Raw genomic sequence first — 21,618 nt, forward strand, 5'->3', positions numbered from 1 at the left:
AGAGATTGTTTAGACAGGGAATAATTGTTTATACAAAGTGTCATCAAAACGAGCGCACAAGGGGGGCTGTATGCGCCGGGCCGACTTTCCAACCAACACATTCACAAATCCCTGCTCCGTCGGAGCTGGGCCCGGTACTGGCGCCTGTGCAGGCGCTGGTCCCACACCCTCAGCCTGCGAGCAGCAGCTGGAAGGATCTCTCGTCAAATCAGCGCGAAAAGACACATGATTTCAAGCCACTCGCCACCTAATTAGTTTCGCAGCCAAGGAGGCTCCTTCCCCTTGACGCTTACGGAAACGAACGGGAAGCAGTAAAGGGAACCCGACACATCCGCGCCTGGCAGCGATGAAATGCAGGCGGGGCGGAGCGAAGCAAAGCACCGCCTTTCCGAGAGAGCCATCTCTTCCTTCTACTCGTCTTCCGACATGGCCGTGCCGGGGGAGCTCAGCGGCCTCAGTGATGAGGCAGCCTACGCCGCCTGCTCGGAGCCGGATGCCAGTACGAAGGTGGGGTGAATGGGAGGGGGGGAATCAGACTGCCCCGTAGTTGCCGGCGTCCGGCCTTGCGGCGGTGCCGCCGGTGTCTGTCCGTCCTGTTGCCCTGCTCTTTGCCCGGCGGACGTGCGGTGGATGGGAGGTGGCATGGGGGAGCGAAAGGGGCGGCCAGGGCTTGGTGGCCCAACTAAACACGTACCCCAACATTTTCATTTTTTATTAGGATACCTTGTGATTGCATTTAAGGTGTTCTGCGTCTGTCTTGTTTGTTTGTTTTAAATACATCTCTTTAGCTATGCTACCATTTGCTTTACATCCACTTAAATTGTTTATTAGACCTTGGTACATAAAGTTGCCCTATGGCTTGAGGAATATACCCTCACAGAATTGCAGGCAGGTTTTGTGGCCAAGACTGCCATCAGGCTTGACAGAAATTCAACATCTGTGCAATGATATAATGAAAATGCTGAGTTCAGGAGTTTAGCATTTATTTAAATGCTCTGTCTGCAGTGAGGCCCAGTGTCAAATATGCATGTGCCAGCCGTGCTCGCATACAAAGTGGTTCATGTGCAGTACAGCTCCATAAAAGAATAGTAAAGAATTATACTTTTTTTTTTTTTTTTTTTAATGACACTGATAATATATATTGAGTGATACCACTAGTAGTTTTAAGCATTGTGTTACAAAGGCATATCTCTTCAAGACAAAGCTGTATGTGTAGGGTCAGGACAAAAGGTTTTATTTACACCTAATGTAGCACTCTATTTGTTACTTCTAAACCTGCTAGTTTTAGATTCATTATTAACTGGCATCTTTCTTAATGCCTGTAAATAAATTCTGGTTGATGTATAAATAATAAATATTTTTTCCCAGGATTTTATATTCCAGCAAACAATGTTAAGAGTAAAGGATCCTAAGAAGTCACTAGATTTTTATACAAGAATTCTTGGAATGACGTGAGTAGAAATTGCATGCCACAATAAATTTGGGGTTTCCTACTGTTCATCTGAGAAGCTTTTGTTATTTTGATGTAATTATAGTAATTGGTCTCACAATGTAAACAGTGGTGCCTATCAGCTGATGCTCAGTTGGATAGTCTGGCAATCTCTGAGCACAACACAGTCAATGCCTAAGCTGCAGATGAACTAATATTGGCCTTGACAAGAAGTTTCTTAAATAGGTCACTAATTATCAGTGTACAACTTGATTACTTTCTCCTTACTGAACCTGCAGCTAACTGATAACTTTTATGACAGTGCTTACAATTGCAATCACTGCAGTAAATCCTGGAATTAAGTTTTATGTTCATTCTCAGAGGTGGTTTATGATCACCTCTAGTCATAAGACAGTAAGGCAGTGGAAGCTGGAGACAAGATCCAAACTCAGTCTTTTGAAGAAGGCTGTTGGGAGGCAGATGCAGTAGCCTAATATGTTTAAGCTAGGCTCTTCTTTGCACAGTATTGACATTTGAAATTAGTTATTTCAAATCAAAACTTTTAACATATTTTTAAACATCCTGAAATGAGTCCAGATTAAAGAATCTGTTTCCACTTTAGTGAAGATGTGTGTGTGAGAAAATAAAAATGAAGCTAAAAAATAAATTAGATTAATTTTGCATGCGTACTTATTCTGGCTAAATATCCTACATAAAAAATGTTTACAAGTATTTTTTAGTTGATAAAATTGTCACATATGAAATGGATTTTATCATTATACCTAGCTATTGAAATAGTAAAAATAATTAATTTAAAGGTATGTTTGTGTTTTAACAAAAGTTCTTAAACTTTGTCTGATGCGAGTTCATTCCTGAGAATCAAAGTAAATATTTTTATTTCCTGGTAGTATTTTAAAGGGGAAAAACAAAGATCTTCCTGAGGAAATATAGACAAGTAATAGAGTGGCAACCTCAAGTATGAGCTTTTGTCTTGGCTTTGAGATTCAGTTACTGATAGTTTTGCTTCTAAGAGTCCCAATTTTCTTTTTTTTTTTTAATATTTTTTTTAATAGGTTTATAGTATGTTTTGGATTGTTTCTATTTTATAGTTAAAAATGTAGCTATTTTAAGACGTGGATTACAGTCAGACAAAAAAAAAAAAACAACCACGGTAAAATTGTTCCATGGGGGAAGCACCTTGGTTTATTTGCAAGCTATCTGATTACCTTTTAAAGTCACTATTTCAAAATATTTTTTTGCTATTTAGACTGCTTCAAAAATTTGACTTTCCTACTATGAAGTTCTCACTCTATTTCCTGGGATATGAAGATAAAAATGATATTCCAAAAGACAAAACTGCGAGAACAGCTTGGACCTTCTCTAGAAAAGCTACACTGGAATTGACACAGTAAGTATTAGTATAGTGGGAGATAACATTTAGCTAACAGTGATTAAACAGAAGTGGATGAGTGTAAATCCTGTTGGAGTGAATAAAAAAATGTAATCATTACTGTGGAAACATCTTCACTGTTGTATAGCTTTAACATATGGCTGAGATCTTGGATACTTGGCAAGCGTAATCTTTCCCTTTTCAGAGTTCTTTCAAACTGCTGGGTGAAGAGTGGTACAGAAATAGGAGATACTGCTTGCTATGTTTTGAGTATGCATACTATCTGTGTAGAGAAGTTACAGAATTTAACCAAAAGAGGTGTTAAGTCAAAAACGTACACTTCCCATAAAGGGGACAATTTGGTTAATGTTGTTAATCATTATAATTGTGTAGGAAGAATCTCCCAAATACTCCATGGTCTTGCTTAACCTCAGGACCATTTGCCCTCACTGTTTGTTCCCCAACAATGGCTAGATAAACTAAATCATGCAGTGCAACCTTCTCTCTAATCTGAATGAGACAGGAGAGTTTCTGACTCATTCAGGTATAGAACCTGAATATTAGGGCTGTGATCATGACTAGATTAGGACTGGATCCCTAGGACCTGTGACCAAGGAAATTCTTGATAGTTTAATGAATATAGCCAACAGCTGGAATTCTCTGGTTTCTTAGGAGAAACAACTTACCCTCCTGAGGAAACGGAACATTTAGGATTTGTTAATTTTGATGCTTTTCTTCAGTGTGTAATAATTACTTCTTACAGCAACTGGGGTACTGAAAATGATGAAAATCAGTCTTACCACAATGGAAATTCAGATCCCCGAGGATTTGGTAGGTCTTTACTTTTGTGTTTGTAGTTTTTAAGCTTTGGTTTATTGTGATGACATTTTTTTCTCTTGTGCATTGGGGAAAAATGGAACTTTAAATGATTTTTAGAATTGCATAAATTCTGTGCATGCTGTAGCCTTTTTTTTTTTTCTTTTTTTTTTTTTTTTTCTAAGAGAACTGTAGAGAAAATAATATAAGCTTGTGTTGTGGTTTAAACCCAGCCAGTAACTCAGAACCACGTAGCTGCTTGCTTACTCTCCCCCCTTTCTTCCCTTGCTCCTGGAGGGATGGGGAGAAGAATCGAAAGAATGTAACTCTCACAGGTTGAGATAAGAACAGTCCAGTAACTAAGGTATAACACAAACCACTACTGCTACCACCAATAATAATAATGATAAGGGAAATAACAAGGGGAGAAAAATACAACCGCTAACCACCCACTGACCGATACCCAGCCTGACCCGAGCAGTGATCTGGGCCTTCTGGGTAACTGCCCCCATTTACATCCTGGGCATGACGTGCTGTGGTATGGAATACCTCTTTGGCTAGTTTGGGTCAGGTGTCCTGTCTCTGCTTCTTCCCGGCTTCCCCTCCTCCCTGGCAGAGCGTGAGATTCAGAAAGTCCTTGATCAGAGTAAACATTACTGAGCAGCAACTAAAAATATTGGTGTGATCAGCGCTGTTCCCAGGCTGAAAGTCAAAAAGACAGCACTGCACCAGCTACTAAGAAGGAGAAAAATGACTGCTACTGCTGAACCCAGGACATGGATGAGAAGACTTCTAGTAGGTTACTTTAAAGAAAACATACCAGCACAAAGAAAGAAGGGGACTTGCATCTCATGCTTTATCTTTCTTCTTCCAGCATGTATGCTGTGAAAGATTGTGAAAATGGATAAATATATTTCAGAGTAATAAGCCGCAGTTACACTTTTTATAAAGAATATAATCCTTTGGCAAGCAAATCATGCTAATAGTTAACTACAAAATGAAGAATAGTAGTTGCTCTTGTCAGAGTATCATGGTTTTAGACTGATTTACATTTGGATTTCTATTTTATAATCCACTCATTACCCATTTTAATCTGGAAGGAGAATTCCATTTGCTTGTAGCAGTGAGGATAGTATTTGTATAGGTCAGTTCGATATTTTGAGTGTTTGAAAGGTCACTGGCTTGTGAAATAAGTTTGGTACTCCATCTAGCCACTTGACATTTAAAGCTTCTGAATCGATTTGTAAGCTTAGGCCTTGCATAGTGTTAGTCTCTACAAATACAGCATTAAAGATAGAATCCTTGTCCTGTTGAACTAAGCAAATACAACAAAATCCTGTTACGTGGTCATGCTTTGGGAAAGGAAATACAGATAAACCAGTGATCGAGAACCTTATTTTTTCCTACTCTAGATAATCTCATCTAAACAATATGATCTACTTGAACTCTAAAGTTCCTATTTTAAAAGACATTATCAGAAAGACAACTTTCTGAAGTTGTATAATGTTAATATCCTAAGTGCTCCTCTTTCTGGAAGCAATGTTTTTCTATATCTTATGTGAACTACAGCATGTAAACTTTTTGCAGAAGGTGAAGTGCTGAGCAGACTGTTTCCTGGAACATCCAGCAACACTTACAGTGAACTTCTTTTTATCTTGTTGCACAGGACACATTGGAATTGCTGTTCCTGATGTCAGTAAAGCTTGTAAGAGGTTTGAAGAACTAGGAGTGAAATTTGTGAAGAAACCAGATGATGGTAAGTCTTTGTCAGAATTACAAGTAAATTTTTTTTTCCGTTGTTTTTAATATATTATGTCTAGAAGATCTCCCTTGAAAACCGGGTAATATATTTTCAGTTGTTGTCACTCTTAGGTGCTAGAACAAGTTAGCCCAGCACCCTCTTACACACTGGGCAAAATTGACAATAGATCCATCTTGGTAAGAATTGTGATACATATAGCTATGTGCCTTCTGCATCTAGTCCGACCTTCAGTAAAATAGTTGATAGTTTATACTTCTGCCTAGAGTTACTACAGAATTTACTTTACCATGGACCAGATTCACACATCACATCTGTTTGGTAATTATCATATGAAAATAAGATGACTTGGAAGATGTAATTACTCCCACCGTTAAAATTGAGTAATTCCTGACTTTTCTGCCTATTTTTGTTTAACGCCACTTACTAGCTATTAGCATTTTAACTGTTCTGTCAGCTGTCACAGAAATAGCCTCATTAGTCTATCATATTTGACTTGTACAACTTTTAGTAAAAAATGCATAATGTTTAGCTCAAATGTCTAGAGAGCACATAAACAAAGAATGTCTATTTCAAAAGCCTAAAATGCAGAATTTAGTAGTGAGAAGTCTTGCATTTTTCAACTGTATTCTTCTTCATGAAGAGACCTTATAAGAGTTTTAGGACTGATGTATTCCGAAATGGACATCTAGTACTTAGCAGCATACTGTTGTGGTTTAAGCCCAGGCCGTAAATTAGAATCACGCAGTCTACTTCTCCTGCCCCTTTTCTTCCCCCTGCTCCTGGAGGCATGGGGAGGAGAATCGAAAGAATGCAACTCCCACGGGTTGAGATAAGAACAGTTTAATAACTAAGGTATAACACAAATCACTACTGCTACCACCAATAATAATAACGGTAAAGGAAATAACAAGGGAAGAGAATACAACACCTCACCATCCGCCGACCGATAACTCATCCCCACCTAGCAGTGATCCAGCCCTTCCGGATAACTCTGTTACATCCTGGGCATGACGTGCTGTGGTATGGAATACCTCTTTGGCTAGTTTGGGTCAGGTGTCCTGTCCCTGCTTCTTCCCGGCTTCCCCTCCTCCCTGGCAGAGCTTGAGGCTCAGAAAGTCCTTGGTCAGACCAAACATCAGTGTTATCAGCTCTGTTCCCAGGCCGAAAGTCAAAAACACAGCGCTGCACCAGCTACTAAGGAGGAGAAAAAATGGCTGCCACTGCTAAACCAGGACACATGCATAAGTCTTAAATACTTCTCTCTGGTTATAGAAACTAGACATTTGCCTGTAGTAAAGGTGGGTTGTGATGGGTTTTGTTTGGTTCTTGTTTGTTTTTGTTTTGCTTATAGATTGAAAGTAGCATTAGTACATGAAGCTTCAGTTCACAGGTATTGGAATTGATCTAGATTCCTTGCTACAGGAATAAGAACAAGTAAAGCAATTTTCATCTTATTCACTGTGTTCTCAGGTGAAGCAAATGTTACAAACATAGATGAAAACTTAACTTGAACACAGATTTCTTGATATAAGGATGGAACTTCATATTCCCAGCATTTTAAAGTTTCTGAGCCCTTTGTAATTTGTTCAGCACCTGCTGAACCCTGGGAAAGTTGACATGAAAGATCCTGATTTTGATTCTGTATTTCTTCACAGCTCTAAGTACATAGGAGGGGAAGCTTACACTGTGAATGGAATAAATCACAGGAAAGAACTCTTAAGGCAGTCAAGGGGGGAGCAGAGCAAAAGCTGTGTTTTAATACGAAGAAATAAAATCAAAACAGCAAATGCCAAGGAGGAGGAAGAAGTTTTGGAATTCACATTCATTGTGGAGCAGGCTAAGGGACCTAATGTTATTTTTTTTTCCCTAAAATTACTGAATCAAACATCCACTGTTCTCAGAAGTTTTTGTAGTTAGAATATATTGAGAGTTAAGTTGATTCTGCTACAGTAAATAGCCTAATAGAGCAAGCATAATTAAAAGTGTGTGGTTAACGCTTTCAGATGACATCTTAAGCTGTGCTATCCTGATCTACTGTTGGCGACCTTGTTTTAATCTGTGATGTTTTTTCCAAACAGTAAAACTTAGAGCATTCCTGTCCTGCATTTCTCTGTTTTATGAAGTGATGCAACTGTGTACTATAAGCCACATTGGGGAGGGAGGGGGAACAAACAAAAACCAGAAACAGAACTTCAGTGTGAATACAGGGATGATGGGAGATGAACAGGGCAGAGGAACACATGATTTTATACTGGCAAAGCCAGTTCAAGAAAATTATGTCAAAACATCCTGGAGAACAAAAATGCTACTTAGAGGACGAATATTTATAAGGGCAATCGATAAAAGATAGAATTTCAAAGTGACTTTCAGCTACAGCTTTGCGGATTGACAGTTTAGCATACAAAGATCTATTGCTGATTAAAAACTGATTTCAGACTTAGCTGTCTAAATTTGAACTAATTTTTATGCAAAAGGAAAAAAAAAAAAAAGGAAAAAATACTTTTTCAAAGTAGTCGTATTTGACATTAAGAACTAGTCATGTAGTCTTAATTTCATCTTGTTGCCTTTTTCTTTTACCCCTAACAGGTAAAATGAAAGGACTTGCATTTGTTCAGGATCCTGATGGCTACTGGATTGAAATTTTGAATCCCAATCACATGGTGACTCTCACTTAAGTTCTAATGAAGTATATTATATGAGACTCTCACTTTCAGTCCCCTGGAGAAAATCTGTAGCAGTGTTTATGAAATTCTCACTTAATGGAGAGGAATCAGTTGTGTTCAGAATCTTCTAAAACTATCCCCTGGGACCTTGCTGTACTTGGATTCTTTTCTTCCTGTCCTGTGATGCCACTTCAGTTTGTTCCCAATTACGAATACTCAACCATTTTTTTGGAAAAGCTCTTACACAGATTCTCTTCTTGAACATTGATTATGTTAATATTTCACCAAGCCCTATCAAAAGATACATGACCAGAAATTCACTGGCTCTCACACCCTTAAATTAACAACAAAACAAAAAATCCTTTGTTGCTACTGATGAGCTTCAACAAGGAAGAAAAAAAAAAAAACACCTTCAGAATATTTTTTTTTTTTAATGAAGTCAACAGATCCTGAAGGCTTCATGCACTATATTGTAGAATATAAAATGTAGAAATATAAAATATAGAAATAAAATGTCAGACTAGCTTTGACTCGAGTACTAGTATGTTTATGAAAGTCCTTATCTTACTTGTATTATGTCAGGCAGAACTCTTTATGGAACAGCCTTAAGCAGCCTTGCCTGGAACAAGATACTTTGTGAAGGCAATAAATCAGTCCGGCAGAAAAAATTGTCTTTCACCTTCTGGCTGCTGATTGACAGCCAAGATAAGAGGTCTCATAGTTGCTAACTTCTTGTCTTTTCCAATGCTAGACAGAACTTGCTCATAATTTTTATTTCAGTGAAAGTCTGGGGCTATATTTAATTTAAATGCTGTGTACGTTCTGCATTAGGAAATGAATAAAGTGTCTGAAAAAACAGCTTCCTAACAGTAGTGCCCTCTCAAAAGGAATGATGGTTACTGAAATGGTACCTGTAAACAATAGGAAAACATGTAACATTTACATATGTTGCACAGAATATTTGAATTAATGCTATTCTCCTGTTACGAACAATGTAGACCATGGCAGGTTTTGAAATCCTGTTCCTTCCTTCAAGGAAAAAAAAAACCCTTTTGACCTGTCTTACTATGGTTTGAATAGGTTATGTGACTAGTTAATGTAATGGCATTGCAATTCACTTCCAAAGAAAGCATTGGTGAAAACTACAAAATCACTTTAAAGCAGTATGACCTGTTGCTTTGCTAATTGTTGGAATCCTAGATAACTGAAAAGTTGTTTGGTTTGTTTTGTGGATTCTTACTTGAGAAGAAATCTGGTTATAAAAGAATAAATTTGGAGTATGGTAGTGAAAATAACTGTGTGACTTCCTTAGCAGGATGCTTTATTAACTTAATGATAATGTGCAGAATTAATAACAGTCAGTACCTCCCTAGCTTATAAATTAAACCAGAAATGTAGAAAGTACTGCATTTGATTTCTACTACGCTAACACAGATGTTAATGACTTAAATGCTGAGTGTTGCTGTCCTGTCTCATCTGAAAAGTCCGTAATTCTGTCTGCCTCATCTGAACAAGATAGCATATATGAACTCAGTAATTTTAGAGCTCCACATGAAAAGTAATTCATAAAAGTTAATCAAAGATGTTTACCCTTAGAAAATGAGTGCAATAGATTTTATACTTTATTGGAGCCTTAGGTATTGGAATAAGGAATGAGAAAACTCTAAATGAAGTTGTCTAAAATTTAGTTTTATTTCAGTCAGTACATGTGTCATCTAAAGCTTTATGACCGAGGGGTTCACAAGGAAAATCTCAGATTTTTTACAAGCACTTAACTTGGTGATTCTTATTTTAACAACCTAGTGTTCCATTCAGAATTGTTTCATTATACTTAAAAGCACAGGTGTGACTGGAAAAGCTATTGACCCAATTGTATGGAACCCAGTAATTAAAACCGGCATAGTTTGAAAATCTGATGAGTAAGTCAAAGGGTGTGCATACATAGGTCAGTGGATAACTACAAGAGGGGAAGCAGGCTATGCCAAGGTTCTCATTAGTACTAAAATAAAAGCACTCTAAACGTGTTTTCGAGTCTTGGAATGGTCCCATTGTGACAGATGATGAAGCAATAAAAAGGAAACTAGTAAAAAACCACTGTCATCTACAAACTAATTACAGCAGTATCATGAAGTGGGCAAGCTATGGGTTTAGGTTGTCTGGTGTTACTTTGTTTTTAAAGTTACTGCTGCTTGTACTGAGAACTAATTAATCCCGGTACTATCAGTTACAAAATCCAACAATAAACTAGTAAAGAAAAACAATGATTATTCTTTCAGCCTGGAACAGATGTTAAAAGATTTTAGCTGTAAAAACTTTTGAAACTCTTCAGTGTTCTTACCGAGTACAGACAACGCTATTTTTACTTCTTCCAAGGTAACTTTTCTGCCAAATAAAGTGTGGAATTATATAGCATGTAGTGCTTTGCCACTGGGAGAGCCTAAATTTAGCGATGTGCAATACAGGACAAATTAATGGTCACGCAGAGAGGAGACCATGTTCTCCTTACAGCCAGTAAGAGGTTCCGTTACTCAGGACAGCAGAATACTCAAGGAATGGCAAGAGTCGGGCAAGCACCCCGCTACGCTTAGCCGAGCAACAGCAGGTGGGAACGCGGCGAAGGTTAAACATCAGCTGCTGTTTGAGAAGGGGTGGGTACTTCAGCACCGAACAGAGTGCTAAAGCCCCCCGCCAGACCGGCTGTTGCCCGAGGCACAGATGAGGCTATGACAGCCCCCGGCAGCCTCGCGGGCTGCACCGCGACTTCACCCCTCGAGCGGAGACGCTCTGCAGCAGTTGCCGCCGCCGCTGCCATGGTTGCTCTCCCGACTCACCGACCGCACCGCAGCCCCGCTGTGAGTGCCGAGCCCCGGCCAGCGGGTGTCGCTCTGCTACCAGTCGCCCCTGCTCTGTGGCCGGAAAAGGAAACCCGGCACCGAGCGCCCGGGACGGCGGAGGTTGGTGAAGGTGCGCTCTACAACCAGGACTCGGTCCCGCCGGTGCTGTCCACGTCAGCACGCAGGAGGACGGCTGCTGTTGCTAGGGGACGTCAGCGCGCCGGTTGACGTTGCGACGGCGGCGAAGCAGGGGGTGGAGGCCTTGTCAGCGGCGGGGCTGGTGAGTCTTGGGGGAGGGTCGTGGTTGGTGTGTGGTGGTTGTGTTCCCTCTGCCCTTGTGGAGCGGGTCATGTGGCTTCCCCGCGGTGGGCTCTGGGCTCTCGGCGGGCCAGCGTGTAGCCGGCGGTGGCTTCCGCAGTGCGAGGGCAGGTTGACCAGGGAGCGGGCCGAGGAAGCGCTGCGGGGAACAGCTGAGCTCTCCCGGCGGCGGCGGAGGGGCACGACCTGATAATGCCTTTCTATGGAGGCCAGGGAGGGGGCGGCTGGGTGGGGGGTGCCTCTCGGCTCCGGACGTGGATCTAGGGCCGCGGCGGCCCAGGCCTTGGTTTCCTGGGCGCGACCTTGGGCGGATCGCTCTCTCCCGGCCGCTCTCTCTTCTGTGCTGAGGGGGCGATGTCGCTGCTTCACCCACTCGCCTACCTCGTTGCCTGCGCGTTCTGGCAGTGTGCTAGGGTTTTGTGTTGTGTTGTGGGTTTTTTTTTTTTTTTTTTTTTTTTTTTTGGTTTGGTTTGGTTTGGTTTTTAATAGTCAATATTTTGACGCTTTGGTAGTACACGCAATATTTTCACAGGGTCTTAGTACTTAACTACTCTTGCAAGTTGCATACTGCTGTGATTCACTTAAATTCCTTTTGACTTTGAAGAAGTTGTCATATTATCAGGCTTAAAAAAACCCTCAAACAACCGATGTTAACTTGTTAGCAGTGTGCCTATAATCTTGCTTGCCCAGCAATGTTCTTCGTTTGTGTTATTGTTAAAGCTCAGAACACAGACCCCTCCCAAAGTCGGGTGCTGGGACCACTTAATTCTTTATGTGTTTTAAGATTCAATTCGAGCCTGCTCACAAAGCAAGTGTTTTTGGGACGTTTCCTATTACAACTCTAAATCAGGCACTTGAAGTATAGTGTCTTGTTGGTGTCTATTCACTCATTTATAAAAAAAAAAAAAAAAAAACAAAACACAACAAACAGACCACAGGAATTTTCATAAATGGCTTTTGATTAGATTTTGATAATACAAGTCAATTTGATAATCTACATCACTTGTAGGAGCAAATCTTTACGTATTACATGTTATTCTCCAGAACAAAGAGCTCTTCTTTGCTGGATTGGGATGTGGTTACTTTTCAGTGCATGAAACTACCTAAAAATATTTTTTTCTTTCTTATCCTCCATTGCTCCTTTAAACGTATATGTTAAAGAAGGCTAGTTTGTCTTTTAGGAGAGAATTCGTAGATGAAGGTATCATTAAATACAGTTTATTTGTCCTGCTGGCATATATGATGGAAAGAATAACAATAATTTGTACTTGTTGAGGGAGACTCATTGTGTTAGCTATGTATTTAAACAAATAAAGCCTCTATATTCCTGTATTTCCTAACCCTACAGTTTTGTTTTCTTGTTTGTAAAATTAAAAGCTTGCACAGGAGAAAGATCTGCCTTAAATAAAACCACACAACCAAAACACAGACAAAACCCCCATATCCTTTAGCTAGGCAAGAACAGTTAAGAGAACTTTGGACGTGTAGGGAATAAAATGCGTGTGGTGTGTTTTGTATAGACATGGTTTAACTAGGACACCCATGTGGGAAAATGATGTTCTCGAGAACATTAATGCTGTAGTAAGAAATTTTCAGGATGAATTTTTTGTGGCTTACAATGAACAGATGAATGGCAGTGTGTTACGACCTTTGACGGTTGAAAAATAGAATCGTCATAATTCATAGAATCACAGAAGGGTTTGGGTTGGAAAGTACCTTAAGGTCATTTAGTTCCACACACCCCACCCCACCCCCTGCCATGGGCAGGAACACCTCACACTCAGCCGTATCACCCAAGGCTCTGTCCAACCCGATCATGAACACTGCCAGGGATGGAGCATTTACCACTTCTTTGGGCAACCCATTCCAGTGCCTCACCACCCCCACAATAAAGAACAACTTCCTCATATCAACCTGAACTTCCCCTGACCCATTCCCCCTTGTCTTATTGCTACAGTCCCTGATGATGGCTAAAAAAAAAAAAAGAAATTCTAGTGCTATCATTTAATGCTATGAGGAGTTTTCCCGTAGAATGGAGGGACTTTTTTTAAGAATTTATTTCCACAAAAATTTTAACTGAGAAATATGCACCTTGCTCACTTTTGCCATAGGCTACATGTCCCCAGTCTCTCATGGTAATTATTTCATGCATTGTTTCAGGAAATGATACAGTTGTTGCTGTGCAGCTGGATGTCACTGAATCATGTTTCTATGAGCTTGCTGTTCAATCTTTCTGTTCAGCATGGCGAAGAACCCTAATTTTCAAGAAGCTGGCCATCTGCCTACAGGCTATGTCCACTGTAGATCTTCAGACAGCTTTACTGGTGAGTGGACCCAACGTATTTCCTTGAGATTCTGACGTGAGAGTTTAGTAGTATGCCAGTTTAGCTGAGTTGTATTGAGTGCCTTAATACCTATTTTATGGATGTGTTAATAAACAAGCTGCAGTTAATATACTGTTCTTTGTACCTAGCCAAACTTATTCCTTCTCTGCTGTCAGAGGGATATATCCCTGAGGAGAACATGAAATATTAGCACTACAGCACTTAAGTAACGGGAGTGTGTTTGAAGATGAGCAGTGTATAACTTCCCTTATGCTTTAAGTCAAAACATTTTTGGTACTAAATTATTGTTTAGAATGCTGTAATTGAATGGTGTGGTTATTTATCATTACTGAGAGTTAACATCTGCTTTTCTTTTAATCCTTTCACAACAGAAGGGTTGGAGATGAGACCGAAAAGTTCTGTGAATTTAATTTACTTGATCTTTCATATTCTGTGTCTGTACATTTGTACTACACTGATAATGTTATTTTTTTTTTTATTGGATAATAAGTGCCAGAACATACTTTTTTTTTTTTTTCTTTCTATAACAGTTTTCACTCGTAGTCAACTTTGCTATTGTTATTTAGAAGTACAAAAGAGCTTCTGTAGTGAGGGTTCTGACAAAATCAAAGTATTTACTTGGGTTGTACTCTGTGTATGTTGAAATGTTTACTAAAAATTTCTATTTCGTAATATGTCAGCTTATTGTACCAGAACTTATGAGCACAAAATATTTTTGTATAAAAAGATGTGCATGTCCATTACAAGAACCCAAAAATCAAAACCACCTTTTTATTTGAAACAATGGTAAGTTTGTACAGTAGCTTTACTGTCACACTTACCATGTTCAAATATATGGTAATAGAAATTATAATTAAAGTAATATTTTGCTGAAATTTATTTGAAGCAAAATATTATATGAAGGAATGAATTGCAAAATAATTGAAATACTAATCAAATCCCCTCCAACCGAGGACAAATTCCTATCTCTAGATAAAATAGCCATGTAAGAGGATCTGTATTATCTTGCAAAGTACAAGCTAGATGATGAGGTAATTAAATCTTTCAAGAGTATGAAATAATAAAATTTTTAATTCTAGCAGTCGTCTGTTTAGTTGCATTTATTTCTAAAGTTTCAATTGGCTTATTTTTCACTGAGTTTATAAAAAAAAAACCTCAACAAATTATTCATGAACAATTTCTTAAATTCTTTTTTCTGCACCTGGTATAAAAACAACTCTCCCATGTTTCATTGAAACAGCACTGGTTTTCAGAGTAGTCTTTAGTGATAGCCCAGAAGTGGGAAGGAGGGAAGTGACTGAGTGCCAGCCTTTATTGCAGATCTGGTTTGAGAGTTGCTTGGTAAAGATGTCATTGGGGTTTTGCTGTTGTTGCTGCATTTTCTAGATCATGTTTTTATACACTGTAACATGTTACAGATTACTTACTAATAAGAAATATAGCAATCTAAAAACTGGGGCAGGGGGGGATGTGTGGTTGTTTTTGAAGCCATGACACATTGTGTAATATTGCGTATTACCTTATGTAATAAATACCAGGCCGTGTTTTTCACATGCTCAGTGTTGAAGATGGCCACCAAGAAGCGTGTCTTCCAGTGTGGTCTTAGAAGTGATCTGTAGGCCTTCTGGCTTAACAGATGCCTTTTGAGTTTGTTGCAGTTTTAATGTTGCCTCAGACTCACCGAGAAGACTGTTTTATTTATTTCTGTGTCATGAGCAAAGCTGCAGCAGGTGACTCCTGAAGCAGTTAATTAGCTCTGAACACCTCCTGGAAATAGGTTATGGCACTGGCAAGAGGCTTGTTAATGGCCTGGTCTTTTATTCTGGACATGGTTGAGTGTTCTTTGCCAGGAAGAGTAAACACCTGTATTTTCTGGAAGGTGATGTACTTTGCTGATAGAAGTTGTCTTTTTTATGTAAGTAGTAGTTTGAGTTGCAATTAGAAAAATACGTGTTTAGCTCTTTAGGGAAGTTATGAACTCATAGCAACTTGCCACAGCTAAAGCAGTAAATTACTTTTTACTTCCTCAAACAAAAACTGTGCAGATCATTTCACGGATTGACAGAATTTGTACCATTAATGAATCCAGCCTAGAAAGATCTGAAGTCATGTTATTTGGTTCCATATTTTGAAGGTGTCTCTGCTTTCACTGGGCTGCTTTATATGGAAAATCCACAATACAGGCAAAACTTGCATTGAAAATGTGTAGTACTGAACAAGTAAATGGATTTGAATGCTTCTTCAGTAGTTGCCCACAGTATTACAGTGTAGTAGTATTACAATGCTAGTGTTGCCTACAGAAAGCGTGTAAGGCATGTACATGGTTTCATGAAGTCGCTGGTTTCCAACACTTCATGACATTCAAGCATTTGGAAGGCTCCTCAGCCAGAGGCTTTTAGCCGTCCTGTATTCCCGGTGTTCAGCATGCTTGTGTTTGAAGCTGACAGTTTAGAGTAGTACATTGTACCAGCAATTTGAAGAGCATTAGATATTGAAACAAATTTGTCTTGCATCTTAAACACAGGGATTTCTAAACTTCTATTTTCATTGTTTGCCGTCATTCAAGGTCTTGATGGTGTCTGTGTCATTCAAAAAGAACTGGTGTCATCGACTTATTAGCACATGTCACCAGTTCAGGCTTTGCCCTCTCCTGTACATGGACTCTTGTTTAGAGAGGGAGAGGGAAGTGTTCTTTTGATTTGTTTATTTATTTACCTGAAATGGAAACAATTTTCCCTTGAAATTTTCACCCTATTGGCACATGACAACATCCACAGCTACTGGAAGCAAACAAGGTGTGCAGCTGATATCATTCCTTTAGCAGTGTTTTAGAGTCTGTCAGTTTTATGTAAGACAGTAACTGTTCCTGTCTTTTAAAGGTGAAAGTGGATGAAGGAAACAAACAAGTAGAATGTAGAAAAAATTGAACTAAAAATAGATTTTAAAGCCAAAATGTGCCTGTACTTTTGCAGGTATGAGGTATCATAAGTAAACTTCCTTAATTAATAAAAATCAGAACTAGCAGAAAAGTAATACAGAGTTGCTTGATAATGTGCATGTAACTTGCACGTGGTTGGGTTGCCTCACTATTGTGAATGAAGATCAGCAACAGCAATTACAGACTTGTAAGGTACTGAAGTCTGGAAGGAGTATCGGGGTTTGAGATTTGCAGCTGAGTAGCAAATACATCCTTTTGTTTGCTCCTTTGGTGTGATAAAAGGTTTTGTATTTTGAGGGCATTTGAATTTTACCATTGTCTATAAAGGCTCAAGTAATTATGTTGTGATAAATATTATTGCTAGTATAAATAGGATTGATGTGAGTTAAGTTAATCTTGCTTGTTATAAAGTAGATATTAGGATGTATGTTGCATAAATGTGTTCGTTGCAGAGTTGTCTTAGCTAATTGTAAATTAACCAGTGCAAACAGAAGAAACAGTCTGTTATTACAAAAACCCATAAAAATTATTGTGCTGTCATTAGCACATGTGTCAGGATAGAAGAATGCCTTTACAGTGTTCTGTGTTCCCATGGTTAGGCTGCCTCCAGTATCTTGGCCAGTATTGCTGGTTCCATGCTACAATGGCTCCATGGGCACACAGCTTCTAAATCAAGGATGGGAGAGAGCCTGAGGAAAGCTGCATCTTTGTTCCCAATTGTGCTGTGATTTGTATTGCCAATTTAGTAAGCTGTATTTTTCTCAAATCTTATATTCTATTTCTGTCACTTTTTCTAGTTTAATTTAAAGTTCTTTGTGACCATGTTTCTACAGTATCTTGATTTTGGGTTGTTTCCAGGTCCTGCACAAATGGAAATAATGCTTTCACCCCATGTGCATTTTCTTTTCTTTGATGGAGTAGAAATGACTGGAAACAGATGCATGTTTTCTTATAATACTTTTTAAGTGTAGCTTAAATATGTGTTCCTGTCATGAAAGATTGTCATTTGAAAGATTAATGTATTAACCACATGCAGGGTATATGACCTCCTCATTTTCCTGCTTCTTGTGGTACACCATGATTCTTCAGCACTAAGTATGTGCCTGTTTTGAAAAGTGGCTAGTCTTTGGGGCACAGAAGGTGTCTGAAAATATGGATGGTCATGACCTGAAACAGCTTCTTTTTATTTAAAAACAAAGTGTAACAATATCAGCGTCCAGGAGCCTCAACTCAGAGCGGCCAAAGCCACCGAGGGAGCCTCAAGTCCTCGACAGGACTTGCCCAGGAGCCGGCAGCTCAGCTGGCCGAGCAGCTGACTCACAGGGGCGGAGCCACGAGGAGCGGCACCAGCCCTGACTGGTTAAAAACCTGCCCCAGGGAGCGCGAGTGATCAGGAGCGCGGGGAGCAGGGAGGGTTGAGGCAGTTCTCGCAGGGAGGCGAGCGTGGTGGTGAGTACTCGACGTATGACCAGGGCCCAGTCTGGGAGCTCTGCTCTGGCTGCCCTGGCAGTGGCCAGTGTAGGCACCCAGACAGAGCTGATGAGAGGGGAGGCTGCAGTGCAGTGCTCAGAGTGTAGGGAGTGCCTGCACTGGTCTCCTGAGGGAACGGTGCACAGCGGGCAGGGCTGCACTCGGTGCTTCCTGGTGGAGGTGATCCTGCAGCAGGGACTGAGCTGCGGGATGCTATTAATAGGCTGCAAGATGTCAGGGAAGCTGAGAGGAAGCAGGGCTGCTTGCTCCAGGCCTGAACTGTGCAGGGGCCTCAAGCGTCCCCTGCAGCTCATGGAGGAGAGAAGGAGGCCTTTAACCCAGGAAGCTGGGAAACATTAACAAAGAAAACCAACAAAAAAGGGAGGAAGAGGACAATTAAAAGCAAGGGGCTTCCTCCTAAATCTGTTGTCCCCACCCAAAACCGCTTTGCTGTCCTCCAGGGGGCTGATAAGGAAACGCACTCGCACCAGAAACAACCGGGTGATGCACTGGTAAAGAAGATCTCTACTAGTGCTGCCAGGAAAAAGCGGTGGGTCATAGTAGTAGGGGACTCGACTTTGAAAGGGACAGAAGCACTCATCTGTCGGCATGACCCAGTCCCAAGGGAGGTGTGTTGCCTACCTGGGGCATGGATCAGGGATGTTGCAGAGAGGCTGCCTGCTCTAGTAAGTCCCACGAACTATTACCTACTTCTAGTGTTCCATGTGGGTGCTAGCGATGTTGATAGAAGTAGCCTGGAGAACATAAAGAAGGACTGCAGAGCCCTGGAAGAGGTGGTTAGGAGCTCTGGAGCTCAGATTGTCTTTTCGTCAATTCTCCAGGATACAGGAGAGGACCTTAAAAAAGCTAGGAGGATTGGCCAGGTTAATTAATGGTTAGAACAGTGGTGTCATAGTCAGGGGTTTGGGTGTCTTGAACATGGGACCCAAGTTAGTAGGCCAGGTCTACTGGGGGCTGGTGGAGCTGCTCTGATAAAGAAGGGGAAGAGTAGTTCTGGTAGGAGGCTTGCCAGACTGGTCAAGGTTTCTTTAAACTAGATGTGTTGGGGGAGGGGGGCATTGTTTCATCCCATCACACCCAGTCAGTTGCTAGCACCTATAATAAATCCTTGGAGCAATGTAGATATATTCCAGCCGCTCCAGCCAATGAGCTGCCTTCATTTGGAGCTCGGCTCAGATGCCTCTATTCAAACGCCCATAGCATGGGGAACAAACAAGAGGAATTGGAGATGTGTGCACATCTACAGGGGTATGATATAATAGGTGTCACAGAAACATGGTGAGATGGCTCCTACGACTGGAGTGTTGGAATGGAAGGTTACAGGCTCTTTAGAAAAGACAGGCCTGGCAGACGGGGAGGGGGAGTTGCTGTTTATGTTAGGGATAGGCTGGAGAGTATGGAACTCTGGGGACGAGTGAGCAGTCGACAGGGAGTTTGTGGGTCAGGGTTAAAGGGAGAACAGTGATGGGAGACATTACTGTGGGGATCTGTTACAGACCACCTGATCAAGAGGAATCTGCGAATGAAGCACTCTACAGACAGATAGGAAAAGCCTCATGCTCACAGGCCCTTGTTCTCATGGGGGACTTCAACCACCCTGACATCTGTTGGAATGAAGATACGGCCCTGCACAAACAATCCAGGAGGTTCCTTGACTGTGTGGAAGACAACTTCCTGCTGCAAGTACTAGAGGAGCCGAAAAGGAGAGGTGCCATGCTTGACCTCGTGCTCACCAACACAGAAGGGGTCGTTGGAAATATGACACTCCAGGGCAGCCTTGGATGCAGCGATCACGAGATGGTCGAATTCAAGATCCTGGGGACAGTGAGAAGAGCGTGCAGCAAGTTCACAGCCCTGGACTTCAAGAGAGCAGACTTTAGCCTCTTCAGGAACCTGCTTAGTAAGGTTCCGTGGGATACAGACCTAGAGGGCAGGGGGGCCCAAGACTGTTGGTTGTCATTCAAGGATCACCTGCTCCAAGCTCAGGAGTGTTGCATCCCAACTAGAAGGAAGTGCAACAGGAGGGCCAGGAGACCTCCTTGGATGGATAAGGAGCTACTGAGGAAAATTCAAAGGAAAAAAGAGGCTTCTAAAAGGTGGAAGGAGGGACAGGCGGCCTAGGAAGAATACAGGGATGTTGTCCGGGAAGATAGAGACCAGGTTAGGAAAGCTAAGGCCCAGTTAGAATTAAACTTAGCTAGGGATGTTAAGGATAACAGGAAGGGATTCTACAGGTACGTAGTGAATTAAAGACAGACTAGGGACAATGTAGGCCCCCTCCAGAAGCTATCGGGAGAACTGGCTACCCGGGATTTGGAGAAGGCTGAGGTTCTTAATGACTTCTTTGCCTTGGTCTTCACTGGCAAAGGCTCTGGCTGCACCACCCAAGTCTTGGAAGGCAGACACAGGGACTGTGAGAATGAAGACCCTAGGCCCACTGTAGGAGAGGATCTGGTCATCTAGCTGGATTTGTGCAAAGCGTTCGACACTGTCCCACACGACATCCTTGTCTCTAAATTGGAGAGACATCAATTTGATGGGTGGACCACTCGGTGGATAAAGAACTGGCTGGATGGCTGCACGCAAAGAGCTGTGGTCAATGGCTCGATGTCCGGCTGGAGACCGGTAACGAGTGGTGTCCCTCAGGGATCGGTGTTGGGACTGGTCTTGTTCATCATCTTTGTCGGTGACATGGACAGTGGGATTGAGTGCGCCCTCAGCAAGTTTGCCGATGACACCAAGCTGTGTGCTTCGGTTGATGCGCTGGAGGGAAGGAATGCCATCCAGAGGGACCTCGACATGCTTGTAAGGTGGGCCAGTGCTAGCCTCATGAAGTTTAACCATGACAACTGCAAGGTCCTACAGCTGGGTCAGGGCAACTCCGGGCACTCCTACAGATTGGGCGGGGAAGAGATTCAGAGCAGCCCTGCAGAGAAGGACTTGGGGGTGTTGGTCGATGAGAAAATGAACAGGAACCAGCTTCAGTGTGCGCTCGCAGCCCAGAAAGCCAACTGTATCCTGGGCTGCATCAAAAGGAGCGTGACCAGCAGGTCGAAGGAGGTGATCCTGCCCCTCTACTCTGCTCTCGTGAGACCTCACTTGGAGTATTGTGTGCAGTTCTGGTGTCCTCAACATAAAAAGGACATGGAACTGTTGGAACAAGTCCAGAGGAGGGCCACGAGGGATGCTCAGGGGACTGGAGCATCTCCCGTATGGAGACAGGCTGAGAAAGTTGGGGCTGTTCAGCCTGGAGAAGAGAAGGCTGCGTGGAGACCTCAGAGCAGCCTTCCAGTATCTGTAGGGGGCCTACAGGGATGCTGGGAATGGACTATTCCTGAGGGACTGTAGTGACAGGACAAGGGGTAATGGGTTCAAATTTAAACAGGGGAAGTTTAGATTGGGTCTAAGGAAGAAATTCTTTACTGTGAGGGTGGTGAGGCACTGGAATGGGTTGCCCAAGGAGGTTGTGAATGCTCCATCCCTGGCAGTGTTCAAGGCCGGGTTGGATGAGGCCTCGGGTGACATGGTTTAGTGTGGGGTGTCCCTGCCCATGTTGAGGGGGTTGGAACTAGATGATCTTAAGGTCCTTTCCAACCCTAACTATTCTATGATTCTAATATAAACTGAAACTT

General features: G+C 41.6%; 2 protein-coding genes across 6 annotated transcripts in view; both read left to right on the plus strand.

Annotated features, from left to right (window-relative positions):
* The first annotated feature begins 284 nt into the window (after positions 1-284).
* Positions 285-10,352, plus strand: GLO1 (glyoxalase I). 3 transcript variants are annotated; one of them, XM_080616917.1, is made up of 6 exons: positions 285-499; positions 1,369-1,451; positions 2,697-2,837; positions 3,583-3,650; positions 5,302-5,391; positions 7,984-10,352. In XM_080616917.1, the coding sequence occupies exons 1-6, from the start codon at positions 347-349 to the stop codon at positions 8,070-8,072; spliced, it is 624 nt and encodes a 207-aa protein (XP_080473043.1). In that variant the 5' UTR covers positions 285-346; the 3' UTR covers positions 8,073-10,352. The 3 variants fall into 3 exon arrangements, with proteins under 3 accessions (XP_080473043.1, XP_080473044.1, XP_080473042.1); XM_080616916.1 differs by having other exon boundaries at positions 288-507; XM_080616918.1 differs by lacking the exon at positions 1,369-1,451 and having other exon boundaries at positions 286-507.
* Positions 10,353-11,023: 671 nt separating this feature from the next.
* Positions 11,024-21,618, plus strand: part of BTBD9 (BTB domain containing 9) — a 155,296-nt gene continuing 144,701 nt past the window's right edge. For 2 of the 3 annotated variants that reach the window (XR_013956760.1, XM_080617071.1), the window contains exons 1-2: positions 11,024-11,174; positions 13,373-13,536. Coding sequence is in view for 2 of the 3 variants with exons in the window: in XM_080617071.1 (XP_080473197.1) it covers positions 13,455-13,536 (82 nt within the window). In the remaining variant the exon portion in view is untranslated. The remainder of the gene's footprint in view (positions 11,175-13,372; positions 13,537-21,618) is intronic. The other variant, XM_080617072.1, reaches the window with a different exon arrangement.

Source organism: Psittacula echo (genome assembly GCF_963264785.1).
Source record: "Psittacula echo genome assembly, chromosome: 4".
In the NCBI taxonomy this organism is placed as follows: Eukaryota; Metazoa; Chordata; class Aves; order Psittaciformes; family Psittacidae; genus Psittacula; species Psittacula echo.

Bases quoted from the DNA above. Each gene is read 5' to 3' on its own strand.
- GLO1 (XM_080616916.1), top strand. From the start codon at position 352: ATGCAGGCGGGGCGGAGCGAAGCAAAGCACCGCCTTTCCGAGAGAGCC. The intron at 2,838-3,582 runs GTAAGTATTAGT...TACTTCTTACAG, and splicing joins GCTACACTGGAATTGACACA to CAACTGGGGTACTGAAAATG. The intron at 5,392-7,983 runs GTAAGTCTTTGT...TACCCCTAACAG, and splicing joins TGTGAAGAAACCAGATGATG to GTAAAATGAAAGGACTTGCA.